The sequence below is a fragment of the Anolis sagrei genome, chromosome 2, assembly GCF_037176765.1.
Source record: "Anolis sagrei isolate rAnoSag1 chromosome 2, rAnoSag1.mat, whole genome shotgun sequence".
Taxonomy (NCBI): Eukaryota; Metazoa; Chordata; class Lepidosauria; order Squamata; family Dactyloidae; genus Anolis; species Anolis sagrei.
Window position 1 is genome coordinate 15,528,748 of NC_090022.1, and position 25,157 is coordinate 15,553,904.

The window sequence follows — 25,157 nt, forward strand, 5'->3', positions numbered from 1 at the left end:
AATTTCTCTAATTACAGCTAAAGCTGTTTTCGAACTGCTTAGGTAAACAGTGAGCATAGCTGACAGTCGGCTGCTCACGCCAACACGGGGCTTCAAACTTGCAACCTTTCAGTTGATAGATTTTATAGTTGCTGGTGATTTACCAGCTGTGCTAAACCCATGTGATGAAGTCCTAAGGCATGTGTCTGTTCCACTGAGATAACTCACATCTCATCTCTTCAATTTATCCACCCCACTGCTGATGATATACAGTATTTATCATCACCAAGCTCTATCTGAGCTTGCTCACATCAGAACAGAATGTCTGTATGATCAACATGAAGGAGAGATTAGCAACACTTTGATGATCCATTACCGGATGAGTGTAGAAAAAGGTCAATGCCACCAGTTTCTTGTCTGGACAGCAGATCATGACGCCCTCTCTTCAATCATATATTTATATTTATTTTGTTTTGCTGTTTTCTCAGCTTTATTGCCCACAACACCTCCACCGCCACCACCTCAGCCCACTTTGGGGGATCTCTCTGTGTCGGATGTCACCAGAAACTCCATCCGTCTGTCCTGGACAGTGCCCACTGGCAGCTTCGACTCCTTCTCAATCCAGTACAAAGATGGGGAAGGAAAGTCCCAAATACTGCCAGTGGAGGGGGAGTCTCGTGAAATCACCGTCCCTAACCTGGTTCCTTCCCGGAGATACAAGTTCAACCTCTATGGAATCTCTGGTCGCAAGCGTGTGGGCCCCATTTCTGCTGACACTGTCACAGGTAACAATGGAAACTTCTGTCAGCTTCATTTCATTTCTGCAGACCTTTCCTCCATTTGCTGCATTGTAGGAAGGCAGTCCTTGTGCTGAGTCTTATAGAATCATAGAATAACAGCGTTGGAAGAGACCATCTAGTCCAGTATTTCTCAACCTAGGGGTTGGACCCCTCGGGGGGGGGGGGTGTCACAAGGAGGTGTCAGAGGGGTTGCCAAAGACCATTAGAAAACAGTATTTTCTGTTGATCATGAGGGTTCTGTGTGGGAAGTTGGGCCCAATTCTATTGTTGGTGGGGTTCAGAATGCTCTTTGATTGTAGGTGAACTCAGCAACTCCCAAATTTCAAGGTCTATTTTCCCCAAATTATGCCAGAATCTTCTCCCCCTGCATTTGCATGCTCAGTTTGTACTTTGCAGTTCAGCTCTCCCTTACTCTTCCTCTTTCTAATGCTCTGTTTTTCTCCTGACCCTTTCCAGCATCATCTCCACAGGAACCTCCAGTTCCTCCCAGTTTGGGGCAGCTCTCTGCTTCTGACATCACCAGTGACTCTGTCCGCCTCTCATGGACAGTCCCCACTGGGAGCTTTGACAGCTTCCAGGTCCAGTACAAAGATGCCAACGGCAAGCCTCAGACCATCTCAGTGGAGGGAGTCTTTCATGAGGTTATCATCCCCAATCTGGCCTCGTCCCGCAGATACAAGTTCAACCTTTATGGATTCACTGGACGCAAGCGCCTGGGCCCCATCTCTACCGACGCTGTTACAGGTCAGTCTCATTTGAGTTAAACCCCTTTCTCAAAGTCTGTGAAGGATGCTGGGGCTCAGAGTCAAATTACACAATTGATCTGAAATGGTCAATATGCTGGATGAATCAGATGCAAGGTTAGGCTCAGAAGGAATGGGGGACATTATCTTCTAATCCACGCAACCTCTTCAGTGCAGGAATCTTCTGAGACCAGGATCCCAGAAAGATGGCTGTCACCTCCTCCTCCACCACCACCACCTCCTCCTCCTCCTCCTAGTCAATATGTTAGTCAACATATTTCTGTGTATTTTCATGTATAAGTCTAGAACTAGAGTCCCTTGAGGGGGATAAGGTGGTCTTACACATTAACAACAACAACAACAACTCAGGAAAAACTCAGCTGTTATCAGGACCTCAAAATCAAACTGCAAAGGCTCTGGCATAAACCAGTACAGGTGGTCCCAGTGGTCATCGGCACACTGAGTGCCGTGCCAAAATATCTCAGGCAGCATTTGGAAACAATAAACATTGACAAAATCACAATCTGTCAATAGCAAAAGGCCATCTTACTTAGATCTGCACACATCGTTCGAAAATACATCACACAGTCCTAGATGCTTAGGAAGTGTTCCCATCAACTACAACTCCCAAATGACAAAATCAAATCCCCCACCCCCAGTATTCAAATTTGGGATCTTTGTGTATTTGTGCCAAATTTGGTCCAGTGAATGAAAATACATCCTGAATATCATATATTTACATTATGATTTATAACAGTAGCAAAATTACAGTTACGAAGTAGCAACAAAAATCATTTCACCACAACATGAGTATTAAGGGATCGCGGCATTAGGAAGGTTGAGAAACACTGTTTTAAGCTCTCCCAGAACAGAGTAAGCTCTTCTCTTTCACTGTTCTACTCAGAGAAGGGGGTGGTTCATTTTGTATAAGGGTTAAGGTACAGTTCTTACACTGACCCATAGGTATGTTGACCCAGTTTTTTTTAACTAAAACTTCCAGACTTCCAAATGAGTATATACAGCAGTCTCATCTTTTTAATAGTTACCTTTCTTACCTGTACTAGCCTTGAAATGTTCACATTTAAGAAGCCTTTATTAGTACTAAGAAATGATTCACTAGATCTCCCTTTCGCTTTTCTTTTATAGTGTCACCTCCAGCAGAAACACGAGCTCCACCCAGCTTGGGTCAGCTCTCTGTCTCAAACGTCACCAGCGATTCCGCCCATCTCACCTGGACTGTTCGTACAGGGGAGTTTGACTCCTTCTTAATCCAGTACAAGGACGCTGAAGGCAAACCTCAAGCGTTGCCCTTGGACGCAAGTGCCCGTGAGACCACCATCACTAGTCTGTCCCCTTCTCGTCGATACAAGTTCAACCTCTATGGAATTGCAGGGCGTAAACGTCTTGGCCCATCCTCTGCAGATGCAGTCACAGGTAAGCGTGTATGATTTTGAACTGAGAAATGCCCTCTCAAGCTACTTTTTCTTCTCTGTATTTCAGAGAGAGCTTAACAGATTGGGGATATGAACCAAAATCCACAAAATGCATGAATTTAGGTTAGGAGCCATGTGGATAGACAACAGTAGATGTGGAAAGCATCTAGGGCAGTGTTGCACCAGCACAGGAATAATCCTCTGACTTTAAACACCACATGTTGAATATGAAAAAAACAATCCTTTTATTGAAGATAAGTTAAAAAAAAACAGTAAAGCAAAAGGCACGTTAAAGAAATTGGTAAATCCAATTAGGTAAGAAAATAAGCAGGAACAAATTACCGTATATTCCGGCATATAAGACGACTGGGCATATAAGACGACCCTCAACTTTTCCAGTTAAAATATAGAGTTAAGACGACTCCCATGCATAAGACTACACCTGCGTATAAGACGACCCCTGACTTTTGAGAAGATTTTCTTGGGTTAAAAAGTAGTCTTATATGCCAGAATATACTGTAGTCAAAGGTAGACTTCAGCAAATTCCATAAAAGCAAAGTCTGCACAACTGTAATGCAATCCAGAAAATCAGGAATACATTGATCCAAAGCTTGGGTAAGCAATCATTAAATCCAGGAATCAAAACCATGAAACAAGAAATATCTGAGCATGAATCTTTAAAGCAAGGCTTCCATGAACAAGGACAAGAACTTGGTGTGATTCTAAGCGATGCTCTGACTACACATCCCAAACTTGAGACTTTTATCCCCTCGTTAGCTAGGTCACTAGTGGTCAGAAATTGGTTTCTCTTTAATTGAGGCTTTGTTATTGTTTTCTGTCGAAGCCTGGCAGAGCGTCTAAGCCATTGCTCAGCTCTCCTGCTTTGACTGATCCCTTCTCATCTATCTTCTTGGCTCGTTATCTACTTGCTCATCAACTTTTACAGCTGGGCCAGGTGCTGAGCTATTTTCATGTTCTCTCTCATGAGAACTCACTGGTAACAATTCAGAAAGCACACTATCATCCCCACACCCCTCAGGGACATTCTCATGGGAAACAACAGGGATCTCCTGGTCATTCTCTGCATCAATATCACTGACCAAACCATTGCCATCTTGAAACTCATCTTGAACCTCATTAACATCATTTCCCACATCCAAAGCACCCTGATCCTGAAACACAATCACAGGCTGAACTCCAACAGGCAGGAATGGGCAAACTTAGGCCCTCCAGTATTTTGGACTTCAACTTTCACAATTCCTAACAGCCTGTAGGTTGGGGTGTTGTAGGTTTTTCCGGGTTATATGGCCATGACTTGAGGCATTTTCTCCTGACGTTTCGCCTGCATCTATGGCAAGCATCCTCAGAGGTAGTAAGCCTGTAGGTTGTTAGGAATTGTGGGAGTTGATGTCCAAAATACCTGGAGGGCCCAAGTTTGCCCTTGCCTGATCTAGGGGGTCTCAGCAGACCACAGACTAAATGACTAAACTTAAGACAGCACTATAATGCAAGGGGCAAAAGGGGGAAAAGGCAATGCAATTCTAGGATGCATCAACAAGAGTATTGTGTCAGATGAGAAAAATGCAGTCAGCACTTGGTATCCACAAGTTCTTCATGAATGGATCCAGCTAACCACAAAATACACAAATCAAAAGGTCGGAACAAATTTTGTGCACATGACTAGAAATCAGTAACTCTGAATTAAGCACCCTTTGAATCACTTTTAATTTTTGGAGACTCTTTTGCAGATGTGGTCCCAATTCCTGTTTTTCAGCATCTCCAGCAAAGATAGAAGAGTCAGTGCAGCCCAGCCTGGGGGAGCTCTCCATTTCCGATCTCACCAGCAACTCCGCTCTTCTCTCCTGGACTGTCCTAATGGGGAGTTTTGACTCGTTCCTGATCCAGTACAAGGACGCAGAGGGCAAACCCCAGTCGTTGCCTGTGGAAGGCCCCTCTCGCAAGGTCACTGTTTCAAACCTGGCGCCTTCCCGCAGATACAAGTTCAACCTTTACGGGCTTTCTGGTCGCAAACGGCTTGGCCCTGTTTCCGCTGAGGCCACCACAGGTCAGCAGGTGTCTTTTCCTCTTCGTTTAAAGCAGTGGGTGGTATAAAGAGTGAGAGAAATGAATTCCTTCCATGATACCCTCTTATCTTCTAATCTAGGAAAGAGAGATGTGTGCTTCTCCATCGTGTTTGGTAGACATCAGCCATAATTTTGTGGTCATACCATAGTTTTTCATCATTTCTTTTTCTTTCCTTACTGGGTATAAAGAACTGTACTGCATGTTTGCTGCCATATTAACATTTTCTCCATTTCCTTCCAGGCTTTTCCCCATCTTTCTTGGCCTTTCCATGCTTTCATTCCCTCCCATAGTAGAATAATCCAGGTGCAGAACATTTCTCATGGCCCTCGGGTCTTTTTCCTTCCCTTTTTCCCATCCTAGTTGAACCAGAGGAGAAGGAGAAAGAGGAGGAAGGTGAAGAACGCAAACCTCGACTGGGGGAACTCTTGGTTTCAGAAACAAACAGCGATTCAGTCCGTCTTTTTTGGAGTGTCCCAGTGGGACATTTTGATTCTTTCCTTGTTCAGTATGAAGATGGAAATGATGATGTGCAGACTCTGACGGTGGATGGTGACTCTCGAGAGGTCACAATCCCTAACCTGACTCCATCCCAGAGGTACCAATTTGACCTCTATGGCATCACAGGTGGTGAAACCCTTGGGCCTATATCTACTGATACCTTCACAGGTGAGCATTGTTTCACTTTAGAACCAGTCATAACTTTAAAGAAAAGATAAAGTTTTCCCCTTGACATTAAATCTAGCCATGTCCGACTCTGGGGTGGTGGTGCTCATCTCCGTTTCTAGGCTGAAGAACCGCCGTTGTCCATAGACACCTCCAAGATCATGTGGCCAGCATGACTGCATGGAGCATCGTTACCTTCCCACAGAGGTGGTACCTATTGATTGACTCACATTTGCATGTTTTCAAACTGCTAGGTTGGCGGAAGCTGGGGTTTAGTTATTTATTTATTTATCTTATTTATATACCGCTTTTCTCAGCCCTCAGGTGACTCAAAGCGGTTAACAACATCAATACAAAACATCGTAAGTCAAGTATAGGGCAGTTAAAAACAATTGTAACATAAACAATTAAACATCAGTATAACAATCATTGGGCGCCTCAACAGTAAAATCAGAATCCAGTCTCATCATCCGTTATTCCGTATTCCTATGTTCAATTACATAGTTTAATCAAATGCTTGTTCGAACAGCCAGGTCTTTACTTTCCTCTGAAACGCCAGCAGGGAGGGGGCCGACCTGATATCTGTAGGCAGGGCGTTCCACAGCCAGGGGGCCACCACTGAGAAGGCCCTGTCTCTCATCCCCGCCAAGCACGTCTGTGATGCAGGCGGGACAGAGAGCAGGGCCTCCCCAGATGATCTTAATGTCCTAGTCGGTTCATAGGAGGGTTAACAGCAGGAGCTCACACCACTCCCAGGATTCAAACCTGTGACCTTTCGGTCAGCAAGTTCAGCAGCTCAATGGTTCAGAACACCTTTATTTTTATATCCCGCCACCATCTCCGTAAAGGGATTCAGGATGGCTTACATGGGGACCAAGCCCAGCATAAACAGAATTTACAAGCAAAAACTCAATTTAAAAACATAATAATATACTGTATAAACAATCTAAATTAAAATAATTAAAACCAGCTAAGTATAGAAACATCATAGACTGTATCAAAACCAATCTCAGCCATCAGTAACCAGAGTATTGTGGGCATAATCAGATTAGAGAGGGCAAGACAAGGACTTGTGCAAAACGCGGACTACTAACTGGCCTCTGGTGTCGCCGTAAGACGGTACTCTGTTGTGCATGTGACAGGGCTCAGGCTGTATTGTAGTAAGTGGTCTGTGGTTTCCTCTTCTCCACATTCACATGTTGTAGACTCCACTTTGTAGCCCCATTTCTTAAGGTTAGCTATGCATCTTGTGGTGCCAGAGCACAGCCTGTTCAGTCCCTTCCAAGTCACTCAGTCTTCTGTGTGCCCAGGAGGGAGTTTCTCATCCGGTCTCAGCCACTGATTGAGGTTCCGAGTTTTCGACTGCCACTTTTGGGTTCCTGCGAGTATCTCTGCAGATCATAGGAAGCTATTTCTTGATTCATTGGCTTGCTGGCTGATATTCGAACAGAGGATGGGGCAGAGATGTCAATGCCTTGGTCCTTTCATTACAGGCTGTTACTTCCTGATGGATGTCAGGTGGTCCAGTACCACATCTACTATTTTATTGTGGTGAGATGCGTACTCAGCAACAGAGTAGCAAAACTCAAGGGCAGATGTCTTCACTGTATCTGGTTGTGATCCCCAGGTCGTGCCAGTCAGATTTCATATTATATTATTTCCAGCACCCATTTTTTTGCTTCTTATAAGTCAGAACACGGTCCCGAGTGACTCTGAGACTCTGATAGGAAGAAATGAATTGATAAAAAATAAATCAACTCATTTTAGATTTCATGCTGGAAGAGTTCTGTAGATACTGTAGACTGCTTGTTTTCTATGTTAGATATAATTTAATATAGTTTTAGGTTGTATGTTACAATTTGGTCTTATATGTGGGTTTAATGTGGTATATGTGCGTTTATTGTGGTATATTTTGGTTTATCTTGGGTTCTGAGTGGTTTGTTATTGTATTTGTATTTATTGTTATATCAGGCATTGAATGTTTGCCTGTTGTTGCTGTAATCCACCCTGAGTCCACTTGGGGAGATAGGGCAGAATATAAATAAATAAATAAATTATTATTCTTAGTACTAGTAGTAGTTGTAGTAGTAGTAGTATTATAATAAATGTGCCCAGAACAAACCAGCCTTGAACTATCCCTGGAAGCCAAGATGACTGAACTGAGGGTGTTGCACTTTGGTCATATCATGAGAAGAGATGATTCACCACAATGCTTGGGAAAGTGGAGGGCCTTAGGGAAAGAAGTAGATCACATTCCAGATGGATAGAGTCAATCAGGGAAAACATGGCTGTGTCTATTGATTTCACTTTCTGACAGTCCTCCAATCAATAACTCATAGAAAGGAGATTCCATCTGAACATTAGGAAGAACTTCCTGACTGTGAGAGCCGTCCAGCAGTGGAACTCTCTGCCCCGGGGTGTGGTGGAGGCTCCTTCTTTGGAGCTTTTAAACAGAGGCTGGATGGCCATCTGTCGGGGGTGCTTTGAATGCAATTTTCCTGCTTCTTGGCAGGGGGTTGGACTGGATGGCCCATGAGGTCTCTTCCAACTCTATGATTCTATGATTCATCAGACAAGTGTTGTATATCAGCCTATGATTGTGTCTGATGTTCATGTTGAAGTTCATGAAGGGAATTGGGATGTTGATCTGGTTCCTGGGCCAGGGTCTGGTGGTTTGGGGGGGGGGGATGTCCTTTGGGCCTGAATGGAGTTTAAACGAGAGGCCTGAGTTACTGTAAGACAGGGGTCCTCAAACTTTTTAAACAGAGGGCCAGGTCACAGTCCCTCAAACTGTTGGAGGGCCGGATTATAATTTGGAAAAAAACATGAATGAATTCCTATGCACATTGCACATATTTGTAGTGCAAAAAACACTTAAAAACAATACAATAATTAAAATGAAGAATAATTTAAACAAATATAAACTTATTAGTATTTCAATGGGAAGTGTGTGCCTGCTTTTGGCTGATGAGATAGGATTGTTGTTGTTGTTGTTGTTTGCTTTCAAGTCATTTCAGACTTAGGTTGACCCTGAGTGAGGGCCGGGTAAATGACCTTGGAGGACCGCATCCAGACCCGGACCTTAGTTTGAGGACCCCTGCTGTAAGAGGATCCTGAAAGTCCTGGGCTTGGGAAAGGCCTTTCGCCACAATTCTCTAGTCTGTTATCTGAGAATGAAGTTGATTTTGAAGTAGCAGATGCAGGAGTTAATGATGGGAATGAGACCTTGAACAGGAAAAGAAGTTTTAGTAAATGGAGGTAGTCCATGCAGCAATTAAGACTAGGCTAGGCTTCAACAGGAGATAGATAGTAAACCAAAACTAAGAAAGAATGTGTCCTGAGCAGTTTTGGAGTCAGGGAAGAGTTTATAAATGATTTGTGAGAGACGATTGCTTCAGTTGAGGCAATGTCAGAATAACACCAAGTTTCAAGTGCCAAGGTCTGCCTAGCTCATGTTTTGCATATGGGATATGTTTCTGTTTTGTTCATGGATTCAAGTGCCCAGTTTCATGCATTTCCTTGGACTCCTTGTTCCTGTCTTCCTCTGTATCAATTGGATTACCTTTTACTGTGGATTACTTTCTACTGCTTTGGCTACATATATCCCTAAATAAGCTGCTTGCTGATTTTACCCAGCTGGTGTGGTGTTTAAAGTCAGAGGTGATTCTGTTCTGGAGTATGACAATAAGCGGGAGTTTCCTATAAGAGAAACAGGCAGTATGTGAGTTACATAACGAAAACTCTACTAGATGTACATTCAGAACATATAGACATAGATTGACCAAGCTCAGGCAAATGGAGTTTCAAGTAATAAAAGGGCTCCCCAGAGTTGGCACACACTCATTTAAGGAAGGAAAGATTGAGAGAAAAGGTGGAAGGAATATTTATGTGGCCACAGAGACACCTAGAAGTTGCTATGGCAGTGTAGTTTCTTATGTACATGGACACATTGAGGATGAAGCATGACAACTGGTGATTGAGCTGATGAAGAAAATCCTAGCGAGACTATATGCATCTTTCTTTTACAGTTCCATTGGCACAAGAGCAGCAAGTAAAAGAAACAGCAACCCCAACACCAGAACCCAACCTGGGGGAGCTCTCTGTCTCTGAAGTCACCAGTGATTCTGTCCGTCTGTCTTGGGATGTCCCTAGGGAGACTTTTGACTCATTTGTGATCCAGTACACGGATGCTGAAAATAAACCACAGGAAATTCCTGTGGATAAGGATACCAACTCAGTGATCATCTACTACCTGGTGCCTTTCTACAGATACACGTTCTATCTCTACGGCATCTCTGAACACAGGCGTCTTGGCCCAGTCTCCATCAGTATTGTCACAGGTCAGCAGTGGATCTGAAAAAAACAACAGCAGTATCTTTTCTTCCATCGTTTTGCCTTTTGTTCTTATAAACTCTCTGATTCTGCATTTCTTCTCTCACCAAAAGCCCTTTCTTACTGTTTTGGTTTCAGCAGCTTTCTTTTTCAAGACAGTCAGCAAGAAGACTCATCTTACTTTGCATGGCTGAGCGATGCAGCATACCATTGAACTTGCCAATAACTTCACTGCTGTTTTCTGCACCACATAGACTTCAAGGAAGGGCCCTCACATAACACATTGCAGTAGTCTAATCAGGATATGATTGTACACGGACAACAAGAGCCAGACAATTTTGAGTTAATCTGAATGTTATCTTCAGCATCCTCAGTTTCTCTTTAAGATGGCATGCCCGAGCCTTTGGGGAAACTATAGTGTCTGGCTTTACTCGGGGGCTATCTGTATGCCTTCTGTTAAGATTGAGACCCTTTACACACAGAGGCATTTTAGGCAAGGTGAAAAGATACCAAAATGAGTTTAGTGCAAACTAGGTGAATAAAGGGTTAACTCCACCCGGCACTATCATAAGGTAACTTAAAGCAGTGCATTACAAAAGGAGCCTCTGCTGGCTTCAGTCATCTCTCTGGACTCTTCTGCCTCTGGTGCAAAGTGATGGTTATAAACTGTTGCTTATAAGCTGTCTCAATCTTCTTTCTTGTGAAGCTTATGCTGGTCAAAAGCTTCTGTTGTCCTTTGGACTGGTGGTATATGAATACTGCTGAATGCAGGATGCTAAGGATGTCTGCTTTTTGGATTGCTTCAGCCTAGGATTTCCGGACAATGTCCCAAGCCTCTAGTGCAGTGGTTCTCACCCTGGGGTCCCCAGATGTTTTTGGCCTTCAACTCCCATAAATCCTCACAGCTGGTAAGCTGGCTGGGATTTCTGGGAATTGTAGTCCGAAAACATCTGGGGACCCCAGGTTGAGAACCACTGCTCTAGTGACTGTAGAAAAGGGAGAAGTTCAGAAAGAGAGCTCTATACAGGGAAATGGAATAGAATTCTCTGCCTCGGAGTGTGGTGGAGGCTCCTTTTTAAACAGAGGATGGATGGTCATCTGTCGGGGGTGCTTTGAATGCAATTTTCCTGCTTCTTGGCAGGGGGTTGGACTGGATAGCCCACAAGGTGTCTTCCAACTCTATGATTCTATGATTCCAACTAAGGTTGGTCTCTGAGGAATGTTATGCTCCACCCAAAAACTAATACAAAGAGGGGGAACTAAAGCAGAGAAGAGGAAAAGGGCAGAGCCAAGACTTCACACTCTTTCTAATCTGAAAGTAAGGTGTTTTTATTTTTACTGGTGCTACTTAACTCAATGGAAGAAAGGTAAAAAAAAAACTCATTGCAATGTTATCTTTGCATCCATTTCTCACTTACCATCTTTGTTTTTAAATCCAGCCATAACAGAAGATAAGAAGACCAAAGAAGAGACATATGAGAAGGCCCCTGTGGCAATGGAGCCCCACTTGGGAAAGCTCACGGTCTCGGAGGTCTCCAGTAATGCTGCCCATGTCACCTGGACTGTCCCCCAGGGAAACTTTGATTCTTTCTCAATCCAGTACAAGGATGCGGAAGGAAGAAACCAGGCCTTCCCCGTAGCAGGAGGGTCCCGCAAGGTCATAATCCCCAACTTGGTCCCCTCTCACAAATACAGGTTCAATCTCTACGGTATCTCTGGATCACGACGTCTTGGACCCATTTCTGCCAATGCTGTGACAACAGGTCAGCAGATGTGATGAAAAGATGGGGAGGGGGACAAATATGGCTTCATGCTCACTGTTCTTTAACTCAATTTTTTCCATGGTATTAGGTCTCAAGTGTATCTCTAGTCTTAGAGATGCACTGGTTGGATCATCACCTCTCTCCTTTTCTTGTCTCCGTATTTGCTCATTCCTTTTTCTCCCCTCATGCTTAAGACTGAGTGGATAGCGCAGGTGTAGAAAATTATTCCCTCCTTCCCAAAGAATATTTCTGTACCGCTGCTAAATGTGTCACTCTGCATTTGAAGTTCAGGCATGAAGTCAGGCAGCACAGCTTGCTTGGAGAAAACATTTCGTAGATGTGGAAATTGGCAAAGGCTTTCATGACTGGAATCACTGGGTTACTGTGAGTTTTCTGGGCTGTATGGCCATGTTCCAGAAGCATTCTCTCTTGACATTTCGCAGGCATCCTCAGAGTTTGTGGTGCAGCTAGTCAGTAGCCAGCTGCATAAAATCACTACTCACTGAGAGGTCATGAATTTGAAGCCAGCCCGGGTCGGAGTGATCTCCTGATCATTAATAGTCTACCTATGCAGCCCAAAAGACAGTTGCATCTGTCAAGTAGGAAATTTAGATACTGCTTTATGCGGGGAGACTAATTTAACCTTCCAGCAGCGTGTGTAAGAATGAGGAAGTACGTTATCAAGGACTCGGCGTCACAAGTGGATGGTGAAATGGCAACACCCCCTGTGGCCGGAATCGAACATTCCCTCATGAAGCCGGAAAGCTGGAATGTTAAATTGCCTCGTGTCTGTCTATATATGTTGTATGTCTAATGGCATTGAATGTTTGCCATGTATATGTGCATTATATTCCACCCTGAGTCCCCTGTGGGGTGAGAAGGGCGGAATGAAAAAAATTAAATAAATAAATAAATAAATTGTGAGGTCTGTTGGAAACTAGGCAAGTGAGGTTTATTTGTGGAAAGTTCAGAGTGGGAGAAAGAAATCTTGTCTGCTTGAGGTGTGAATATTGCAATTGGCCACCTTGATTAGCATTGAAAGGACTTGCAGCTGCTTCCTGCCTGGGGGAATCGTTTGTTGGGATGTGTTATCTGGCCCTGATAGTTTCCTGTCTGGAATTCCCCTATTTTTTTAGTGTTGTTCTTTATTTACTGTCTTAATTTTAGAGTTATTTAATATTGATACCAGATTTTGTTCATTTTCATGGTTTCCTCCTTTCTGTTGAAATCGTCCGCATGCTTGTGGATTTCAATGGCTTCTCTGTGTAGTCTGACATGGTGGTTGTTGGTGTGGTCCAGCATTTCTGTGTTCTCAAATAACATGCTGTGTCCAGGTTGGTTCATCAGGTGCTCTGCTATGGCCGGCTTTTCTGGTTGGAGTAGTCTGCAGTGCCTTTCATGTTCCTTGATTCGTGTTTGGGCGCTGTGTTTGGTGGTCCCTATGTAGACTTGTGCACAGCTGCATGGTATACGGTAGACTTCTGAAGAGGTGAGATGGTCTAACACTCTAACGACCACCATGTCAGGAGAGAATGCTTCTGGAACATGGCCATACTGCCCAGAAAACTCACAACAACTCAGTGATTCCAGCCATGAAACCCTTTGACAATAATAACAACAACAACAACAACAACAATACGAAATTCAGCATATAGATCTCATTTGCTGTGACATACTGTGCTTTTGTGTCAGTAAAATAACAATAAACTTTATTTATACCCCACCACCATTTCCCCGGAGGGTACTCGGGGCAGCTAACATGAGGCCAAGCCCGAAGATACATTACAGCAAAATAAAATACAAAACAAGAAAGATTATGTTGCAACAGCACAACAACAGAGAGGAAGCAGGCAGGGACATCTAATTACCTCTCAACAAAAGTTTGCTCCGGGCACAGTCAGCCCATTGAATGCTAATCAAGGTGGTCAGTTGAAACATTCACACCTAGCTCCAGCAGACAAGAGTCCTTTGTCTCACCCTGGTCATTCCACAGATATATAAACCCTTTTTCCTAGTTACAACAGATCTCACTACCTCTGAGGATGCTTGCCATAGATGCAGGCGAAACGTCAGGAGAGAATGCCTCTAGACCATGGCCATAGAGCCCGAAAAAACCTACAACAACCCAAGAAAAATTACATCAGAATAAAATACATACAGTAGCAAAATAAAATAAAAAAGCAAAATAAGATAATGGAAAATCAAACACAATGGACAGGCCAAATACACAAGATAAAATGATAAAACCCTGGATGAGGTAGGAGTAGAAAAAGTGTATTTGAGAGGAGTCCGTAAAGGACAAACAGTGGGGTTAGGCCTTCAAGTTAGGAGGAGGGAAAGTGCACCATAAGGACAAAACTGTAGATGTCGACAACACATTTTCTCGAGGCTTTTATGGATCTTCCAGCAAAATTATTTTGCCAGCATCTGATAGACATTAACTAAAGAGTTGCTCTGGAAGAAATTGAGATTCCTATAGAGATGTTCCCTCAAGTTGTTTTTCCATTTGTGGTCTTCCCACTTTCATGTCGGTCCTGTATCGGTACCCGAAGCAAAAGTGGGGCCCTGGTTGTAGTCTTGAAAGGCAGCCCCACATACAAGATATTGCAGTAGTCTAATTATGCATTTTAATCTCTTAGCCAGCTATTTTCTTTCTTCTTAAGGTAGCAGCTCATGAGAAGACAAAAAGGCCAAAGTGTATTGGAACATTATCCTATTGATTTAACATTTTTGTTTTAGCTATGACAACAACTCATGATGAGAAGCCTCAAAACATGGGAGAAGAAGCCATCACGGAGGTCCCCACTGAAACGGAGTCCCGTTTGGGGAAGCTCACGGTCCCCGAGGTCACAAGTAATGCAGCTCGCCTCACCTGGTCTGTCCCTCTGGGGACCTTTGATTCTTTCTTAATCCAGTACAAGGATGCAGAAGGAAGATCTCACATGATTCCTGTAGGAGGAGGGTCTCGTGAGGTTTTGGTCCCCAACTTGCTCCCCTCTCACAAATACAAGTTCAATCTCTATGGCATCTCTGGACAACAACGACTTGGACCCATCTCTGCCAATGTTTTGACAACAGGTCAGCTGATCTGCTGGGAAAGACAGGGAGTTTCATTTCAACCTTCCTTTAACTCACTTTTTTCATTTTCCTAGTTTTTAGGTCAGCCTTTTGTGTATGAGAGTCTGTAGAAGAATCATTGCCTGTCTCCTCTTCTCCCTTCTTTGCCCATTTTTCTTTTCAGACAATACACAGAGTTGTGTGAAAGATCTTATTGAAATGTGATTTTTACACCTGAAAGCATCTATTTGGCATATACATAAAGTTCTATACTGAGAAAAGGCAGGAATGAATGAATACACACACACACACAAACATATACACATACATACACACACCCTTGAATCATTCATATATATGGAAGCTGGAATCCTGTATCAGAGCATTTCTCAACCTGGGGGTGGGGACCTCTGGTGGGGGGTCCTGATCCCCAAAGACAATCAGAAAATACAGTGTTTTCTGTTGGTTATGGGGGTTCTGTGTGAGAAGTTTGACCCAATTCCATCATTGGTGGGGCTCAGAATGCTCTTTGATTGTAGGTGAACTATAAATCCCAGCAATTACAACTCCCAGATGTCAAGGTCTATTTTCTCCAAACTCCATCAGTGTTCACATTTGAGTATATTGAGTATTTGTGCCAAGTTTGGTCCATATTCATCATTGTTTGAGTCCACAGTGCTCTCTGGATGTATGTGAACTACAACTCCAAAACTCAAGGACCAAACCCTTCCAGTATTTTCTGTTGGTCGTGGGAGTTCTCTGTGCCAAGTTTGGTTCAATTCCATCGTTGGTGGAGTTCAGAATGCTCTCTGATTGTAGGTGAACTATAAATCCCAGCAACTATAACTCCCAAATGACAAAATCAATTTTCCTTCCAACCCCACCAGTATTCAAATTTGGGCATATTGGGTATTTGTGCCAAATTTGGTCCAGTGAATGAAAATAGAACCTGCATATCAGATATTTACATTATGATTCATAACTGTTGCAAAATTACAGTTAAGATGTAGCAACGAAAATAATTTTATGGTTGAGGGTCAGCACAACATGAGGAACTGTATTCAGGGTAGTGGCATTAGGAAGGTTGAGAACCACTGCTGTATCAGCTATCATACAGGTTTCCACATTCAGGGAGGAATTGAGATTTTTTTAAAGGCTGTAGATGTGTTCTGGGAAAACTTGACTTTCTTTAGAGACTTCCCTTGTGTGTGCAGAATAAAATAACAACAACAACAACAATAATGCCACATCCCACAAGATCAGTAAAAAAAAGGGAGATTATAATCAAAACTGCAAATAAAACAACTTCAGATAATTAAAACTGCAAATAAAGCAACTTTAGGAGGGAAGGAGGGAGAGTTATAAAAAGAAAATTAAGTAGAAACAAGGCATGAAATCAAATGTATTGTTTTAAAGATCGGGGGAGATCTTCTGGTACTCAAAGTGCATTAATCAGGCATGAAGCACCAGGTCCATAGCCAGGATTTCGTTTCGGGGGGGGGGGGCTGAATTTTTTTCAGGGGGGGTTCGGGGGGGCTGAGTTTCGGGGGGGGGGGGCTGAGTCTGAGTGAAAGAGGGTCTAGCCTAGCAAACCTTTTGTATCATTACCCCAATACCCCCATGCATATGGGATATATTGAGTATGGTGATCAGATCATGATATGAATAAAAATAACAGTTTAAATAATGCACCAGTAAGGCCTTTTTGTGGACCACCCTGAGAATTTGGGAGGGGGGGGCTGAAGCCCCTCAAGCCCCCCCCCCCCCCCCGGCTACATGCCTGTGAAGCACACTTCTTTGTGTGGAGTTGGGAGTTGACCACCAAAAATGATCTTCCTGGTCAGCCCTGAGGAATTTATTGTATGGAGGTGTCAAACTGGCAGAGAAGCACAATGCCACGCATTGCCTCTTCCTGTTCTGAAACGAACATGCACATACACACAATAGACCCATCCTATGGTATTGACATACTATACTCATCAATAGCTCATAATTGTGCCCGAGTCCCACTGCGTATGAAAATACACTTGTATATATAACTAATCTATATAAATAAAAATGTAATGTGCGTTTGTGAGATTAACATAACTCAAAAAACACTGGACGAATTGACACCAAATTTGGACACAAGACACCTAACAACCCAATGTATGTCCTTCACTCAAAACAATTGATTTTGTCATTTGGGAGTTGTAGTTGCTGGGATTTATAGTTCACCTACAATCAAAGAGCATTCTGAACCCCACCAACGATGGAATTGAATCAAACTTGGCATACAGTTCTCCCATGACCCACAGAAAATACTGAAAGGGTTTGGTGGGCAGTGTCCTTTGGTTTTGGAGTTGTAGTTCACCTACAGACAGAGATCACTGTGGACTCAAACAATGATCGATCTGGACCAAACTCTACACGCATACTCAATATACCCAAATGTGAACACTGGTGGAGTTTGGGGAGTATAGAATCTTGACATTTGGGAGTTGTAGTTGCCGGGATTTATAGTTCACCTACAATCACAGAGCATTCTGAACCCCACCAATGATAGAATAGGGCCAAACCTCCCACACAGAACCCCCATGACCACCAGAGTGGGCCACAGCAACGTGTGGCAGGGGACGGCTAGTCTATATAAATAAAAATGTAATGTTCGTTTGTGAGATTAACATAACTCAAAAACCACTTGACACATTGACACCAAATTTGGATACAATACATGTATCAAGCCAACGAGTGACCATCACTCATAAAAAGCCTAAAAACACAGCAGAAGGGGCTTAAAAAGCCAAAAAACAAAACATACATTACAACACATGGGCAAAACCACATATATACACAAACACACATATTTGTGTGTTTGTGTACATATACACAAACATACACACACATATATACACACAAAACACATACATAGACTGGGCCACAGCAATGCGTGGCAGGGGACAGCTAGTATTAAACTAACACTAAAACACACTACTGTACTCCTAATATAAAACAATAAACACTAACTAACTAAAACAATAAACAATACGTAACTAAAACTAAAATCCAATCCATACAGTAAAAAAAAGAAAAGATGTATTATTTTGCCATCCAAGATTAAAGTAAACTTTCTAAATATTGTATTTTAATACATACTACTTATCACAGCCGGTGACGCAGTGGGTTAAAGCACTGAGCTGCTGAGCTTGTTGATCGAAAGGTCGCAGGTTCGATTCCGGGGAGCGGCGTGAGCTTCCGCTGTCAGCCCTAGCTTCTGCCAACCTAGCAGTTCAAAAACATGCAAATGTGAGTAGATCAATAAGTACCGCTCCGGCGGGAAGGTAACGGCGCTCCATGCAGTCATGCCGGCCACATGACCTTGGAGGTGTCTACGGACAACGCTGGCTCTTCGGCTAAGAAATGGAGATGAGCACCACACCCCAGAGTCAGACATGACTGGACTTAATGTCAGGGGACTACCTTTACCTTTACCTACTTATCACACTGAGAGTGATGTTACTGTATTTCTGGCAAAGGAGTCATTTCCATCATCAGCTGCTTTAGACCATGTTAGCCCATCGGCTTGCAAATTCTGCATCCAAATAAGTCTTCAAAAGCAACCCCACATACAAGACATTGCAGTAGTCTAGTCAGGAAATTGTAATGCTATGGGTAACTGGTTTGTGATGCGGAATAATCCTGACTATATGTTTTGTGTCCTCAGTTATGCTTCTTAACCTCCTAGCAAGTTTTTTCTCTTCTTCTTGTAGTAGGAACTTGCAAAAAGGAAAGTCTGTTACAATCCAGCGTCTTTCTTTCTCTCTCTCACTAACTCATCTTCTTTGGTTTAGCTTCAGTAACAACCCCTGATGAGAAGGACCACGAAGTGGGAGAAGAAGCTGTCAAAGAGGTCCCTAGAGAAACGGAGCCCCGTTTGGGGATGCTCACGGTCTCTGAGGTCACCAGTGACACTGCCCGTCTCACCTGGACTGTCCTCCAAGGAAACTTTGATTCTTTCTCAGTCCAATACAAGGATGCAAGGGGAACACCCTGGGCACTTCCTGTGGGAGGAGACTCTCGTGAGGTCGTGGTCCCCAATTTAACCCCCTCTCACAAATACAGGTTCAATCTCTATGGCATCTTGGGATCACGACGTCTGGGACCCGTCTCTGCCAATGCTGTGACAACAGGTCAGCTGTGGCTGGAAAAGATGGGGAGGGGCATACAATGATTTTCACTCCACCATTCTTTAACTCATTTTCCTTCCATTTTATTATATTTTAGGTTGATCAAAAACCTCTGAAAAGCTCAGAAAACACCTATCACTCATCTTCTTTTCTTTCTCCCCATGTGTTCCCATTTCTAGTTCCTTATTAGTGGGACTGAGCACATGATACAGATCCACAGAACGGCACCATGGGCACAGAATCCATCTAGTGCAGGCATGGGCAAACTTAGGCCCTCCAGGTGTTTTGGACTTCAACTCCCACAATTCCTAACAGCCTACTGGCTAGTATTCATGCAAGGCAATTTAGGCTTTTCGGTTGTTAGATTGATATACCTGGTTATCTCTCTAAACTGTTAGGAACAAAGATATGCCAATGCACAATATATATAGAGGAGGGCCAGGGGACAGGTCCATCTTGTCTCCTGTGATATTTATTATTTATTTATTTGGTTTACTTTTACCCCGCCCTTCTCACCCCGAAGGGGACTCAGGGCGGCTTACACATCCAAGGCACAATTCGATGCCCATAGCATACATCAATAATAAACAATAAAGCAAAATAACACAAATTAGCAAACAACAACAATACATTGCATCTAAACCCGTTAAAACCAATAAAACCAATAAAATTTCATACAAACCGATACAAACCACTTCTTCCTTATTGCCAGTCAATGTTCGCTATCTCATGGTTCAGAGTTTTCTTCCACATTTATCAGTCCACATATATCAGTCCTGCCGGTCCTAATTGCCTGGTTGTCCTATCTAGTTAGCAGATTGCCCGAAGGCCTGGTCCCACAACCACGTCTTTGCCTTCCTCCTAAAGGCCAGGAGTGATGTCGATGCCCTGATATCCACTGGGAGTGAGTTCCACAGGTGGGGGGCCACCACTGAGAAGGCCCTGCTCCTCGTCCCCACCAGCCTTGCTTGGGAAAGCGGTGGAGTCGAGAGCAGGGCCCCCTCAGATGATCTTAAATTCCGTGATATTCTAATAATATAATATAATATATTTTATATACATATAATATTTATAATATTATAATGTAACACAATATACAATACTACTACTAATAATATGATATTATAATTATATACTTTATATTACATGTAATATCTCTAATAATATTACAATATAATGGTATAATACAATATAGCAATATATAATGCTGATATTGTACTATGCTAATAATATAATATATTGTATGTATATAAGCTACTTGTAAGCTGCTCTGAGTCCCCTTCGGGGTGAGGAGGGCGGCATATAAATGTTGCAAATAAATAAATAAATATAGCAGATCTTTGGAAGTGTTATTTCAGTTGCCCCCGGTGGCGCAGTGGGTTAAACCCCTGTGCTAGCAGGACTGAAGACCGACAGGTCGCAAGTTCGAATCCGGGGAGAGGCGGATGAGCTCCCTCTATCAACTCCAGCTCCTCATGTGGGGACATGAGAGAAGCCTCCCACAAGGATGATAAAAACATCAAATCATCCGGGCGTCCCCTGGGCAACGTCCTTGCAGACAGCCAATTCTCTCACACCAGAAGCGACTTGAAGTTTCTCAAGTCGCTCCTGACACGACAAAAAAAGTTGCCCAAAAAATCTACTCTCCCACAAAATATATTGCTTTTAAATCATGCTCTCAAGAGACCATGTTAAAAGAAACATTGTTGATTTACTTACAGATTTAATGTATTCGGCATTCAGGTACGTTTCTTATTGGTTGAGAGTTTAAACAGGAAGTTCTCTAAAGCATTCTGATACTACTGACTTCTAAACTGTACTGCACTGCTTCTGAAGCAAAAAGACTTACATTTTATCTCTTTGACAAATGGCGTCTCAGTATGAATAGTCCCAGATCTGGTCACATGGTCTGTAGTCCATCCCACAACCTCAAACAACATAGAGTTAAGGGAAAACTGCATATCAAAATATACATACAATATAGTAAGTAATCTGAATTATATGCATAGCAAATAACTACTATAGGAGGCTTGTAGGAGGTTGCTATTTCCAACCATGTGCTCAGCCTTACAGAAATAAGAGGTTTGCATCAGTTGAAAAGTTTGCATGCATGACTTTTGAATGTGGAAATTTTTCTCTCTCTGCCCTTATGGTTTCTATCTAACAGGAATGGGAACTCTGTGAGCATCTCGACTGAGAAATCACTAACCTCATTTTGACTTCATGATAGCTTTCTTTCTATGAAACTGGATCTCGGCCTCCTCCACCATCTCATTCTCTTATTTTTATAGCTGCGGAAACACCAGGGAAGGTAATTGAGGAGACGGAGGAGGAGACGGAGAAGGTGTTGCCAGAGCCAAGCAAGATTGTCCAGCCCAGCCTGGGAGACCTCACCGTCTCTGAGGTCACCCCTGATTCTCTTCTCCTTTCCTGGAGCATCCGGGAAGGAAGCTTTGACTCTTTCCTCATCCAATACAAGGATGCTGTGGGCAAGCTCCAGACCTTACCTGTGGATGGAGCCATGCGCTCCCTCCATCTCTACAACCTGGCACCTTCGCAAAGATACAAATTCACTGTCTTCGGAGTCTCTGGCCAGAAACGTCTTGGACCCGTCTCAATTGATGCTGTCACAGCAGGTCAGCAGAAGCTTATCATTGGTTCTGGGTGCTCTTCTTTTTTGACTGCTTTGCTGATATCAACTTAATTGACAATTTTCCCCTGGGGAGTGTATCATATGAAGCAGACAAATCACAGTTACAACAGATCAAAAACTTATTTGGCTTATTCATGTGTTAAACTCCTGGGCTACTGCATTCTCCACTTTACAGTTAGCTCTCCACATTTTGTGGGTTTTGCTTTTGCAGATTGGATTATTTGCAAATTGGATGAATATATTCTCTTGAGAAATCTCCAAGGCCCCTTCCACACAGCTGAATAAAATCCCACATTTTCTGCTTTGAACTGGAATATATGGCAGTGTGGAAGGGCCCTAGGTCAGGCATGTAGCCAGAGGAGAGGGTACATTATTTAAACTGTTATGTTTATTCATATCATGATCTGATCACCATGCTCAATATATCCCATATGCATGGGGGTATTGGGGTAATGATACAAAAGGTTTGCTAGGCTAGACCCTCCTTCACTCAGACTCAGCCCCCCCCCCCCCCCCCCGAAACAAAATCCTGGCTACGGGCCTGCCCTAGGTCATTTGACATTGCACTTAGAGGACCTAGAGATTCACACAGATAACATTGTTCTAGGTATTGTCGAAGGCTTTCATGGCCGGAATCACTGGGTTGTTGTAGGTCACTACCTCTGAGGATTCTTGCCATAGATGCAGGTGAAACGTCAGGAGACAATGCCTCTACAACATAGCCATAAAGCCCGAAAAAACCTACAACAACCCATTGTTCTAGGTATTTATCGGTCCTTCAGTGCAACTCTCTGACAGTTGACCTGGACATTCTGGAGGAGCTAGAGATTCCTATAGAGCAGGGGTCCCCAAACTAAGGCCCAGGGGCCAGATACAGCCCTCCAAGGTCATTTACCCGGCCCTCACTCAGGGTCAACCTAAGTCTGAAATGACTTGAAAGCACACAACAACAACAATCCTTTCTCATCGGCCAAAAGCAGGCCCACACTTCCCATTGAATTACTAATGTTTATATTAGTTAAAATTGTTCTTCATTTTAATTATTGTATTGTTTTAAGTGTTTTTTTGCACTACAAATAATATATGTGCAGTGTGCATAGGAATTCATTCATGCTTTTTTCAAATTATAATCCGGCCCTCCAATAGTTTGAGGGACTGTGACCTGGCCCTCTGTTTAAAAAGTTTGAGGAACCCTGCTCTAGAGGAACATCTCTGTCTGAAGCAATGATTCTCAGTTTATATTTTTCCTTCCACAGATGATTTTGGAAAATGCCTTTTCAAGAAGAGCCAAAAGCTCTTTAGAGTAGAATCTTCTCTTGTGGTATACAACCGGATTTAATTATGCTAGGCAATGGTTTCATTTGTTAGACTGAATAACCTGATATCTCTGAACTGTTAGAAAAACAAAGATTTGCCAGCGATTTCGCTTGGTTCTCCCCTGGAAATCCCCCCTGTAATAATAATTTCCAGGAGAAGTATTCCATGGAATCGCCTGGAGGGCATCACCAATTGATGAACCTTGGGTATGACTATTGCAGTTATGGGGGTCTTACTGTATATTAAGGAGCCCCCGGTGGTGCAGTGGGTTAAACCCCTGTGCTGGCATGACTGAAGACCGACAGGTCGCAGGTTCAAATCCAGGGAGAGCACGGATGAGCTCCCTCATCAGTTTCAGCTCCTCATGCAGGGACATGTGAGAAGCCTCCCACAAGGATGGTAAAAACATCAAAACATCCGGGCATCCCCTGGGCAACGTCCTTGCAGATGGCCAATTCTCTCACATCAGAAGCGACTTGCAGTTTCTCAAGTAGCTTCTGACACACAAAAAAACCTGTATATTTGGACATTAAAGTGACATTTATGCCTGGGAAACATCCACACAAAAATGTGTGGGGTGGAGAAAACAAACGCAAAAATGCATTTTTAGAAATAATAGCATTCAAGAGGCATTCAATGTATGATAAAATAGAAGCAATGAAAAGAAATGATTCACTGTCCATAGGTCTCACTGAGATAAGTGTCACAGAAGTCCTTTGGCACAATCTCCTCCATCTCCAGACAGAGTCGGGGAAGACCCCATTCTTGAATCTTCCTTTTAGTAACATTAGCCCGTGCTGGATTAAAAGAAGCAATGTTCCATATAAAAGGCACCTTTCTATGGCAGTGTCTTCCAGAAACCCTGAATGACTGCCACTGAAATTCTGATGTAGAGCTTGGAAACGTAATGTCTTTGGACTCTGAACCGCACGATCTCTCCGAGCAACGTGGCCATTAGCATTCTAGTCGAAGAAGCCTGGGAGCTGTAATCTAAAAATGTGTTACTTAAGAAAAGATCAGATTCTGGGACATATTCCCAGAAACACATTAGTCCTGAGTTCAATATTCTCTAGGTTTGGTTCTCAGCTCAAAAGAAGTGGCTGCCTGTTCCCTGGACCTGGCTGGCAATCCTTCATGTCTTTCATCCCGTCTACAGTGGTCCCAGCCGGTCAAAGAAGACATAAGAGTCTTTGCTCTCTAACTGGCTGGAGCCACTTTGGATGAGATGAAAGAAACAAAGGACTGCCAGCTAGTTTGTACTGGGGCCATTAAGGAAAAAAACAAAGCCATGTGTTTTGTGTATCAAATGATCCTACTCAATCAGGGACCATCAAGCAAATGTTCTGCCCTTTTGCAATGATCCCTGGAAAATGGTTCAACGGCAGAGAGTTTGTGATTCCAATTAACATTTTTGAAAACTGTCCTCCCTCTCCTGCCCTTCGTTTTAACTTGAAACAGCCACAGCATAGTTCAAGCCATACATAATCGACCTTAACCAATCTAGGTCCTTTTATTAGCACCTTGCAATGACAACGGTGTGGGAAAGTTCATTTTTGAAATATCTCTTAGTCTATTTGGGAGTTGTAGTCCCCCCGAAAGAAACATATTCATGCTCTGTAGATATATCACAAAGATCTTGCAGCAAACGTGTGTTAGTGGGCAAACTGTCTTTTACGAGGGGTGTTCATTAAAGATTTCCCCTGACCCACTTCTATTTATCACAGGATGCTGAAACTCCACATGTGTAATGATATAAGTCTCTATAGGTTATGTCTATTTCTGTTTTATTATGTGTGATGATATAAGGGTCTATATGTTATATCTATTTATGTTTTCTTGACTATTCTAAAGCCTTTGCACACGGCATGTAGTCGGGGGGGGGGGGGTCTTGGGGGGCTTCAGCCTCCCCCCCCCCCCCCCCCGAAATTCTCATGGTGGTCCGCAAGAAGGCCTTAGTGGTACATTATTTAAACTGTTATTCATATCATGATCTGGTACATTATTTAAACTGTTATTCATATCATGATCTGATCACCATGCTCAATATATCCCATATGCATGGGGGTATTGGGGTAATGATACAAAAGGTTTGCTAGGGTAGACCCTCTTTTACTCAGACTCACCCCCCCCCCCCCCCGAATCAAACTCAGCTCCCCCCCGAAACAA

At 43.1% G+C, this 25,157-nt stretch overlaps 1 protein-coding gene across 1 annotated transcript in view; it reads left to right on the forward strand.

The window, feature by feature from the left end:
* TNXB (tenascin XB) overlaps positions 1–25,157 on the forward strand; it is a 153,756-nt gene that overhangs the window by 90,538 nt on the left and 38,061 nt on the right. The window contains exons 19-28 of the mRNA XM_067465071.1: positions 468–764; positions 1,236–1,523; positions 2,669–2,956; positions 4,730–5,020; positions 5,401–5,706; positions 9,732–10,043; positions 11,475–11,798; positions 14,538–14,876; positions 18,686–19,024; positions 21,313–21,657. Coding sequence (XP_067321172.1) covers positions 468–764; positions 1,236–1,523; positions 2,669–2,956; positions 4,730–5,020; positions 5,401–5,706; positions 9,732–10,043; positions 11,475–11,798; positions 14,538–14,876; positions 18,686–19,024; positions 21,313–21,657 — 3,129 coding nt within the window. The remainder of the gene's footprint in view (positions 1–467; positions 765–1,235; positions 1,524–2,668; positions 2,957–4,729; positions 5,021–5,400; positions 5,707–9,731; positions 10,044–11,474; positions 11,799–14,537; positions 14,877–18,685; positions 19,025–21,312; positions 21,658–25,157) is intronic.